The following is a 12,194-nucleotide window of genomic DNA, read 5'->3' as shown; positions in this document are numbered from 1 at the left end:
GCGTATTTAGAATCTGTTTTCCTATTATTGAAAGCCTTTTTATGTTCTGCTATACGTTTGTTAAAGATTCTACCAGTTTGACCGATGTAAGTTTTTGGGACAGTCGCTACATTTAAGTTTGTATATACTACTGTGTAGGTGCTTTTTGTTTTGGCTCTTGTTGTTTTTAATATATTTGCCTAAGTTGTTGTTTGTTCTGAAAGCTGGTGTTATTCCTTTCTTTTTATGTGTTTGGCTATTTTTGTTGTTATTTTGACTGTATATGTAATCGAGCAGAAGGTACTGATTTTCTCTGGTAGTGGAAATACTAATTTCAGGGCTTTCTTGTGTAGTTTTTGATTTAAAATTTTATTAATTGTTTGTTAGTTGTACCCATTGTTTACTGCTATTTGCTTAATGATATTTAATTCTGTCTCAAAGCTGTATTATGCCATCTGAATTTCTATTAATCTATGTAACATGCTATGATAGGCTGCCAGTTTATGTTGTGTAGGATGGGATGATGAATTGTGTATAGTCGTATCAGTATGTGTAGGTTTATGAAATACGGAGAACTCATGTTTATTTTTAAGTCTGATGATTTTTAAATCTAAAAAATTAATGGATTGATTTTGTTCTGTTTTTATTGTAAATTCAACATGGCTATAGAGTGAATTAATATACGATAAAAATTGATCAAGTTGTTTGTTAGTTCCTGTAAAACATATCAGTATATCGTCTACGTATCTCCACCAATATAAAAACTGTTTGAATACGGGATGATTTGAAATCTTTGTCTTTAGATGATCCTCAAGTTTTCAGTGTTTTATTGTTATATATTTCTTTAATATTTTTAAAATAATCTTCATCCAGACCCGCATTACAAACTACTTGAATTATATGTATAATAAAACTTGGGGTCAAAAGCAATTTCTTGGGGTCATTATGGTCTATTACAAAGAATGACTCAACTCTACTACGACCCATAGTGCAGTATAGCCGATGATTATCAGACAACATCCAACCATAACTAAGCTATAAATATGCTTCTAGATATATATATAACTACAATCCTTGTATCGGCATGTAAATACAATTTATATTTTTAAAAATTGCGACCTTTAAGACTATGCGTACATTATATATATATATATATATATATATATATATATATATATATATATATATATATATATATATATATATATATATACAATATTGGCATAATTTATAGTTAACCTGATAGTACTCTAATAGTAAATATTTTAGCCTTTAAGTTACTTATAATATGCGAAACCGGTCGTCCAAGGTAAAATAAACTGATAGTCGATTTAATATTTATTTTTTTTTACCTAATTGAAATAGACTCACATGTGCCACCCATTCATCATCATTACAAAAAAAAGTTCACTTTCTAGTTTATACTTACAATTTGTATTTCGGAAACATATATAGGAGTTCTCGCTGTTGCTTGTCTGGACATAATTATTGTAAAATGTACCAGATATACACTATAAGACAATCTGCCCAGAATATACACCGGGGGCCATTTTAATACATGTTCAGTAATTCCTAAAAATGAAATTGTTTTTAAATCGTTATTTGTTATAGTCCATTTCCATCATATTGATAGCACATTATGTATGCAAATCCCTAAACTGTTGATACGGGTGACTCAATGAAAAATAGATAGTTGTCAACAAGTTTACAGAAGTATATAGGAAAACAATTTTAAATTAAGTATGACCACCAGGTATAAAGGTTGAAGTAGAATAGAATACAATAGTTTTAAGGGGTTACTAATCCCTAAATAAAGTTGCCAGTGTCGGAGTGATGGAGATTAACACGTACTAATGAATTTGCAAGAAATGTAAGATGTTTATTTTACTGGTTATATATAAAATAATTTGTGGCCGTAACAGGGGCCGATTTGTAAAAAAATAAATATTATTTTAATCAAATTCCATTTCAGATTCACTGCTTTCTTCAGAATCTAAGGAATCTTCATTTCCAATGTTAATTATTACCGGTTCCAGCATTGCATCAGTCATATTATCCAAATTCCACATTTTATTTTCTTCCTTGTGAGCATGACTAACAGCATTTTTCCAATTTTCTGGAGTTACTTTTGATAAGGAATGTTCTAATAATTGTTGTAAGTCCTCTAATTTAAAAGTTTTGTTGTTGCGTCCGACTTCACCCTTTACTTGAGACCATATATTTTCTATCGGATTCAGATCACAGTGGTATGGGGGTAAACGTAAAATAATTACATCACGGTTTAATGCCATTTCATCAATTATATATTTTTTATAAGCTGCTTTATGTTGCCTTACAATAGGTAATAATTCCTTTTTTGTCGAATTCTCCTTGTACTCAATTGCGTGTTTATCCAACCATTCGATTATCTCTCCTTTTTTGCATGCCGTTGTTGGCAATTTTTCTGCTAGTCTTGAATGGTAACTAGCATTATCCATGACTATGACAGAATTTTTTGGAATTAAATCCAACATTCGCTCAAAATATTCTTCAAAAACGTCAGCAGTCATTTCCTCGTGGTAATCTTTGGTTGATTTTGAGGCAAAACTTAATAATCCACCATTGACAAAACCGTATTCGTTTCCAATATGGGTTATTATGAGTCTGCGTCCTTTTTCAACGGGAATATTGTTTATTCCAGTAGATACACCTTCGATGAATGCCTGACGGGAACTTTTCACATTTGTATCAACCCATAGATATGGTACAGTATGACCTTCATTTAGCCAAGTCTCGTCCAAATAAAAAATTGTTTTCCCTTCTTCTCGGTACTTTTTAATAGTTCTTAGATAATCTAGTCGCCAACATACAATGTAATCTTTTTTAATTAAAACGGATTTTTTTCTATTCTTTTGCCAACGAAATCCCATCTCTCTCAATAGTCCCCATAATTTCTTGTTGCTTATGATTGGTAACTCTTCGTTTTCTCTAACTAATGTTTGGATTTTGTCCAATGTTGGAAATTCTTTGTTAAAAAAAAATGAGTGGACGCTGCGTCTTATCATGTTTTTATGTATTTCTTCAATTTCCAAGGATTTACTCCCTCCACTCTTCTTGGGAGATGAAACAGTTCCTCCTTTTCTTTCTTTTAGGAATCTATAAATTGTTGCTTCTCCAACCCCTGTCATATTTGAACACATGTTAACGATTTCACGAACATTACTTAAAGGGCGTTAATGTACAAGCGCATCGTGTACATTTAATATTATATTTTTCTCTCTTAGACTGAAGGCACCTTTAAAACTACACTTAACCGGGATAAAACCTGTTGCCGACGTCATTTTTAAATGCAAATAACAAAATATCGACACCAAAAACGTAGGTAGGTAAGACATGAACAATGTACATCTACAAACTAAATGGAAGATGCAAACAATTTCTAATTTACATTATTGGCATAAGCTGTAATGTGGCATAAAAACTACTTAAACTATCATTAGTGAAGCCTTATCAGTAATTCCAGGTAATCGTTCAAAGAAGGTATTCTTTTTGTGTCAGGCGATAACTTGTATAGAAAACAATGATCACCTTTAAATTACTGTTTACATTAATTTATTTCGTGAAGCATTGAATTCTCTCGTTAATCACCCGTGTATAATTAACAATAATCGTGTGGCATATATACCGACGTTTTTTACGCACAAAAAAGGTATAGTGAGATTAGTGGACACTTATTTTACAGAAGATTTTTTAAAAGAGAATGAATTGTTGACGGCATCTTAAAATATTAATTTTTTTTATTTATTTCAAAACAAGTATAGGGTGACGCCTATGGTTTTTTGACCTGTTGAGGATTTGCATACATAATGTGCTATCAATATGATGGAAAAGGACTATAAGGCAAATAATAAGTGAAATGACCCATGAGCGTGATCAGTTGGGATTTTTGTATCGTTTAACTATCGCAATGAATGTTAGTAGCGGAGAAAGGGTGAGTATGTAACGGGATTTAATTAAGCATCCAGAAATCAGATCTAAGTAACTAAGATAAGATAAAGATTGCCATGATGATCGCCAACATTCGTAACAACGTTTTTGACAATTTTATGATACTGCGTAAGACTATCGAATTTATGTGTTCATTTCAAAGTACAAGAATAACGCAAATGAAAATTCTGATGAATAAATGAGTAGCAACAAGGATTGTTGGGAAGACTGCGTCAAAATAATTGATGAAATTACACAAGAAGTATTGAAGCAAAGCAAAAGGGTCGTGAAGAAAGACGTACCTAAAGCTAAAGAAATCAAAGAAGAGGTGACGACACAATTAGTCGAATTATACAATAAATTCATTAATTTAATAAGGAACAATTGGGAGATAATAACGGACAAACAAAGAGAACCGTGTAACAAATATTTTGGCAGAATCAGAGATAGAGTTTTGCGCTCGTTTCAAGCAGTTAATACAATAGTAGTAGTTTTCAGCTCGATACATCAGCTAATCAACAAGGAAATAGAAGAAGAACAAAGTGGCAAGCATTTAGAAGACGAAACAAGCGACACAAAGCAAGAAATAAGTATGGCTCTTACAATCAACGAATTTTTAAATATCGCAAGTAAGGTGTTGCCCAGTTAGTTTGCAGATGCATTAGAACTCCTTGAGAAAATAGCGATAGGGCACGAGGAAACAGCGATAACATTAATCAAAATAATATTAACCAATAAGGCCAGAAACCTTATAACTACAAAGGGTACAATCCCAAGAATAGCAGCGACACTGAAGCAACGATTGAACAATATGCGACACTTAAGACAGCAGAAGAGACAAAAAGATTCGTAGCATTTTGTAACTACTATAGACGTTTTATTAAAAATTTTGCTGAAATATGCATACCACTAAACAGATTAACGAGGAAAGAAGTAGAATTTTTTTGGTCTAAGGAATGTGAAGAGTCATTCAATAAGCTCAAATCATCTCTGATTAAACCACCAATCTTAAAATATCCGAAGTTCACTAAACAAATCATTTTAACAACAGACGTATCCAACGAGAGTTGTTCAGCAATTTTAAGTCAAAACTAAAACGGAATAGACCTACCGATAGCATACGCATCAAGAAGTTTTAGTAAAGGAGAATGTAATAAACCTATAATCATCAAGGAATTACTAGCAATTCATTGGGGAATTAACCGTTTCAAATGTTATTTATATGGAGCACCAACATTTTTGGTAAAAACGGATCATAAACCCTTAACACACGTATTTTCAATGAAGGACACTACCTCAAAACTTACGAGGATCAGACTAGATCTAGAGGAATACGACTATGAAATAGAATATAACAGGGAAAAATAATTACGCGAACAGTCTTTCGAGAATAACATTGCATCAACTAAAGGACTTAGTATACATAGATAACACGCATATACTAGCTATAAGCCGAGCTCAATCAAGAAGAAAAATGAAAGAAACAAGACACAAATAAAACTTTGTTAATCAAAAAATTAATATAAACAGGAAAGTGTCATCAACTGGTACATGGTCAGGTATTGGTGCATTTACCTTATACAATTATTTATCGAAATAAGCACTAAGGCTTTATAAACATTCTGGATTTATAAGCTGTATAAGAAAACAAATGTACATAGTAAATTTTTACTTACCACCAATACCGTGCAAGCATCCATATATTCCAAATCCTACTGATAAAATAAATATAGGTCTGCCAATCACGGCGATGAAAGAAGCCATAAATGGATCATATTCAGGTTTGAGTACTAACACGTACCAACCTGGAATTATTATAATCCCTAGCGACGGAACATAAGAGAATATATAATATAATATTTTCCACATTGTTCTCTAAAATGAAACAATCAGTTTTATTCAGGTCTTATAATTAGTTTCCAAGTATACAGAATTGTATTCAGATCTTATAATTAGTATAATTATAGAATAAAATGTAGTCTGAGGGTGACTATAAATAATGTGGGCATATAATTTTAGGATTTTTTAAATTTTCGTTAGTCAAGGTTGCATTTTCGTGTTCAAGGAAATAATTAAAATACATAAACTAAGGGAGAAAACAAAGAAAGATATAAGGAGGAGTTAGAGAACGAAATGGATAAGGAAGGAGAAATGACAAAAATAGTAGAAGAAGAATGGAAAAATTTAGAAGTGCTATGATAAATACAGAAAAACTAGTATGTGGGACTACAAGAAATAATAGGAAGAAGAAACGGACACCTTGGTGAAATAAGAAGGTAAAAATTGATATAAAAGAAAAGAAGAAATTTTCGAAAGATTACCCAAAAACAAAACGCAACAAAAATATGAAAGATACAAAATACAGAGAATAAAAACTAATGAGATAGTCAAAAATGAGAAAAAGCACAGCTGGGACAGGCTGGGAGAAAAAATGGAAGAAACTAGTAAAGAAAATGTATTTTTTGTTATGAAAATGAAAATTCTTTTATAGAACATTGAAAAACCTACGAAGCAACAAAGAAATAAAACTAAAACAAACAATGATCAAAAACGGAACAATATTAACCGACGACAAGAATATAATGAAAAGATGAAAAAAACATTTAGAACAGCTATTAAACGGAGAGTAAGGAAAAGCAAAAGAAAATGAAAACAACGTAAATGGCGGATTAGAGGAAAACACGGAGAAAACAGAATTTATACAGGAAGAAGAACTAGAGGAAGCAATAGGAAAGATAAACACTGAAGAGGCTCTTGGGAGCGATGAAGATGGTCCAAAAATGTTAAAATAGGGGAAAAAGCAAAGAAAATATTATTATATAATATTTTAATTAATTATATATTATAATATGGAAGAAAAAATAACAGAACTAAAGAGGCATATCTTAATTATCTGCAGCTGCAAGATTATACGAAATACGAATAGAAAGAAAAATCAGGATAGAAATAGAACATAAACTAGAGGACGTACAAAGTGGATTCAGACAAGGACATAACACACAAGACCATATATTCACTATGCAACAGGTAATAGATGAAGCCTTAAAGAAAAATAAAGAAGTATACGTAAGTTTTATAGACACGGAATTTGATTCAATCGAAAAGATTGACATGGGAGAGCCTGAAAAAGAAACAAGTAAGCGAAGACCTATAGAGAAGTAACTAAAAGTGGCTTGCAAACACAAAATATGCAATTTTAACCATTTGAAACAACGCAAGGAGTTAGACAAGAATATATTTTAAGCCCAGTACTTTTTAGAAATTCATTAGATAGTGAAAGAATGAAGATAACCTTTAAAAAATACTGTGTAGGATGAAATAGAATGCAAACGATAAATGAGGAGATATGGGTATTTGCAGATAATATTATTCACCGAAACAGCAAGAAAACTGAAGCACAATTTAGAAAAATGGAACTCAGAAGCAAAAAAATACAATCTAAATGTAAATAAAAAGATGGCACAGATAATGAAAATAACAAAAAAAAGGCACGGAAAACCAAATTAAAGTGGTAATAAAGCAACAAAAAATAAAGGAAAAAACGTATACAAATATCTGGGAACAGTAATAAATTACAAAGGAAGTATCGAAGACGAACAATAGACTAGAGAGTGAAGGAAAACTTTTTCAGGCTTTAAATAGAGGATTCCTCAACAACTAAGAAATATCAAGGAAAACGGAGATAACAATATATGAAACAATATATAGGCCAATGCTGATATACGAAGCAGAAAATTGAATCTTACACAGAAGACACCAGAGCAGAAGAGATGCAATACCTCAGAAGAACGGTAAAGACAAAAAGGACAGATAGACTCAAAAATGAAGAAATCAGATACATACTTAAAATTAAACCGTTATTTGATACAATGAAGGAGAAAAAATTAGCATGGTTTGGTAATATAACACGAATGACATGACAGTAACAGGCAAGTGAAAAGAGTTTCGCAATCTCAACCACTAGGAACAAAACAGAAGAAGCAGACCAATAAAAGAGTGGAATATTGACATAGCAAAGATATTACAAAATAAGGGTAAATCTTGGCAAGAAGCAACACAAATAAGCGAAAAAGACTAAGACCAAGAATATTACTGCAGGAAGTTTATTCTGCAATAACACAGGTAAAGGATGGCAAAGCAACAGGCCCTGATAATATACAAGCAGATCTACTCAAACTATAGGACAACGAATTAATAGTAATAATCGCAAAGATATTCGACAACATATAAAACTCTGGAGAAATACCACCAGAATGGCTGAAATCTGAGTTTATTACACTTCCAAAAAAACCAGGAGCCAAAAAATGCGAAGATTACAATACTATAAGCCTCATGAGTCATCTCCTAAAATTGTTCCTAAAGATAATTCATAAGAGAATCTACAAGCTGTGTGAAAGTCAAATTTCCCCCAACCAGTTCACAAATCCTGTTAATACTAGAGAGGCTTTGTTGTCAGTACAAGTCTTATTTCAGAGATGATGCAGAGACGTCAACTGCGACGTATACGCATGTCTGGTTGATTAAGAGAAAACATTTGATCGAGTACAGCACGTCAAGATGATGCAAATACTAAAAAAAAACAGGAATTAACAACCAAGATCTGAAAATGCACCTACTGCAGATAAATCCGAGGACGAAATTGAACAATTCTACGAAGAAATCAATCAAGTATTAAAATCGACGAAACCACGAGACATTACCGTAATTCTAGGTGATTTTAACTCAAAAATTGGTAAAGGAAAAAGTGGAAAACATGTAGGAGAATACGGACTCGGTAAAAGAAATGAACGAGGTGACAGACTACTTCAATTCTGCCAGGAGAATAACATGATTGCATCTAATACATTCTTCAACTTACCAAAGAGAAGACTTTATACGTGGAAATCACCCCAGGACAATGGCGAAAGAATAATTCGAAACCAGATTGATTTTTTACTGATAAACGAACGATACAGAAACTCCTTAAAATCCGTTAAAGCTTACCCAGGCGCAGATGTCTTTTCAGACCATAACCCTCTAATAGCGCAAATGAGTATTAAACTAAAAAGATTGGAGCAGAAAAGAAGAGCAAATCAGATAGACGTCAGTCATTTATGTAACCTGGAGGTAAAGGAGAAACTGCAAAAATGTATTAATAATAATTTCAAAATACTTCATGAAAAAGAAACATCTCAGCCAACGAACAACATAGATAAAAAATGGCAAAACGTAAAAATGGCGATAACAGGTCCTATGAAGAAAATTCTGACTAAAGAAAAACCAAAAATAAAGCAAAGGTGGATGACTGATAAGATCCTTCTTCTCATGGACAATCGGAGAATAATGAAAGGAAAAAACGAACAAAGGTATAAACAAATACAGAAAGAAATCAAAATAGAAATCAGAATAGCAAAAGAAGATTTTTATAAAAGAAAATGTGAAGAAATAGAGCAATTGCAGGCAAAACATGATATTTTTAATGTACATAAAAAAGTGAAAGAACTTACAGGTACACAAAAACGTAAGCAGCCAAATACCCTGTATAATGTCAACGGAAACATAATAACAGAACTAGAAGAACAGTTGAAGACATGGAAAAACTATATTGAAGAACTCTTTGCAGATGATAGACAACAATCTGAGCTAAGTAACATACAAGGAGACGAAGGTCCAGAAATAACGGAAGAAGAAGTAATGTACGCACTAAAAAGAATGAAAAATGGTAAAGCCCCAGGTCCAGATGAAATACCAACGGAAATCCTTAAACTAATAGAAAAAGACTCGATTCACATTTTGGTTAAACTTTTCAATAGCATTTATACATCAGGAAAAATACCACAAGAATGGCTTTTATCCACCTTTGTTACTATACCAAAAAAGATAAATGCCAAACAATGCAGTGATTACCGTACAATCAGTCTGATGAGCCATGTACTGAAAATATTTCTGAAAATTATACACTCTAGAGTACACAGAAAACTGGAAATGGACATCAATAATACCCAGTTTGGATTCCGAAATGGACTTGGAACAAGAGAGGCGTTGTTTGCACTGAACGTTATGTCTCAAAGATGTCTTGACATAAATCAAGATGTATTTCATAGATTCATGTATGTGTTTCATAGATTACAACAAGGCCTTTGATAAAGTGCGGCATGATCACCTAATCAGACTCCTGACAGAAAAGAATTTAGATAAACGAGACATCCGACTAATAGCAAATATGTACTACAATCAGAAAGCAGTAGTGAGAGTAGAGAATAATACCACTGAAGAAATCGAAATAAAGCGAGGTGTGAGACAAGGGTGTATACTGTCACCAACCCTGTTTAATCTCTATTCCGAAGACGTAATGAATAGAACACTCTCTGAGCAATCCGTAGGTATTAAAATAAATGGTGTTAGATTAAACAATCTGAGATTTGCCGACGACACCGTTCTGATCGCAGAAACACTTGAAGAGCTACAGACATTGGTGAATAAGATAGCAGACTACAGCGAAGAATATGGACTATCTTTGAACATAAGGAAAACTAAATTTATGGTAATATCGAAATCAACACAAAATGTCCAAAATTTATATTTACACAATGAAATTATCGATCGAGTTAGCAAATACAAATATTTAGGCACTTTTATAAATGAAGACAACGATAGCTCAGCAGAAATCAAAATAAGAATAGAAAAAGCCAGATCCATATTCACTAAAATGAAGAGAGTGTTCTGCGGAAGAGATTTGAGCCTTGAAATGAAACTTCGCCTGATGAGATGTTACGTACTTTCTGTGCTGTTCTACGGAATGGAGTCATGGACGTTGAAAAAGATTGATACCAAAAAATTAGAGGCATTTGAACTGTGGATGTATCGCAGAATCCTGAGAATATCATGGACCGAGAGAGACACAAATGTCGAGGTCTTGAGAAGAATGAATAAAGAAAAGGAAGTCATATTTACGATCAAAAAACGAAAACTGCAATACTTGGGACACATTACAAGAGGCGAAAGATATGAACTGCTTCGAATAATTATGCAAGGGAAAATAGCAGGAAAAAGGTCCATAGGAAGAAGACGAAACTCCTGGCTAAAGAATCTACGGGAATGGTATAGCTGTAGCAGCAACGAATTGTTTCGGTCAGCAGTTTCGAAAATACGTATAGCCCTGATGATCGCCAACCTTCGGAACGAAAATGGCACTTGAAGAAGAAGATCTGAAAATAATTAGAAATCTTTACTGGAATCAGACAGCAAATCTCAGAGTTGAAGGTGAACACACTGACTATGTGAAAATCATACGTGGAGTGAGGCAAGGGTGTATTTTGTCTTCTCTAATCTTCAATCTGTACTCTGAAAGAACATTTATCGAAGCTTTGCACGAAACTGAAAAAGGTATTCTATTAAATGGTTACCGGCTAAATAACCTCAGATATGCAGATGACACCATAGTATTTGCGGACAACTTAGAAGACCTACAAGTTCTTATGAACAAAATCACGTATTACAGTCAACAATATGGACTCAATATAAACGTTAAAAAGACAAAACTTATGATAATTAGCAAGAAAAGGATAACAGAAGGTCAACTCTACGTCAACCAATCTCCTGTAGAAAGAGTGACGCACTACAACTACCTCGGCACCATAATAAATGAAGAATTAACCAACAACCAGGAGATTAGAGCACGCATCGGAAAAGCTAGATCCACCTTTAATCGGATGGGGGCCTTCTTCAAAAGTCACAACCTCTCTCTTGATACAAAAGTAAGGATGCTGCGATTCTACGTCTTCTCTGTTCTTTTTTATGGTGTTAAATCGTGGACATTGAACGAAGACATGTGCAGAAAACTGGAAGCATTTCAGATGTGGCTATATCGAAAATACTTAAGATCCCATGGACTGACCGAGACCCAAATGAGAAGATCCTCAGAAGAATGAATAAGAACCGAGAGGTACTGACCACCATCAAATCTCGAAAGTTACAATTCTTCGGACATATTATGCGAAATGAATCCAAATATGCTCTCCTCCAAGCCATCCTGCAAGGAAAAATATTTGAAAAATGAGGTTCAGGAAGAAGAACATCTTGGTTAAAGAACCATAGAATTTGGTTCAATACAACATATGTGCAGCTTTTCCGCGCTGCTGCAGATAAGATAAAGATTGCCATGATGATCGCCAACATTCATAACGGATAGACACATCAAGAAGAAGAAGAAGAAGAAGAATCACTTTCCTCAAAACCTAACGGTAGATGAGGACTGCTTATATATGTAT

At 33.1% G+C, this 12,194-nt stretch overlaps 1 protein-coding gene across 2 annotated transcripts in view; it reads right to left on the bottom strand.

The window, feature by feature from the left end:
• Nucleotides 1–12,194, bottom strand: part of LOC140450320 (nose resistant to fluoxetine protein 6-like) — a 113,366-nt gene that overhangs the window by 8,012 nt on the left and 93,160 nt on the right. For both annotated transcript variants that reach the window (XM_072543896.1, XM_072543897.1), the window contains 2 exons: nucleotides 5,622–5,820; nucleotides 1,409–1,551 (listed from right to left, as the gene is read on the bottom strand). In XM_072543896.1, the coding sequence (XP_072399997.1) occupies nucleotides 1,409–1,551; nucleotides 5,622–5,820 (342 nt within the window). The remainder of the gene's footprint in view (nucleotides 1–1,408; nucleotides 1,552–5,621; nucleotides 5,821–12,194) is intronic.

This window comes from Diabrotica undecimpunctata, chromosome 9 (genome assembly GCF_040954645.1).
Source record: "Diabrotica undecimpunctata isolate CICGRU chromosome 9, icDiaUnde3, whole genome shotgun sequence".
NCBI classification, from domain to species: Eukaryota; Metazoa; Arthropoda; class Insecta; order Coleoptera; family Chrysomelidae; genus Diabrotica; species Diabrotica undecimpunctata.
Note: the sequence above shows the minus strand (reverse complement) of the source record. Positions and strands in the feature narration are given on the sequence as shown.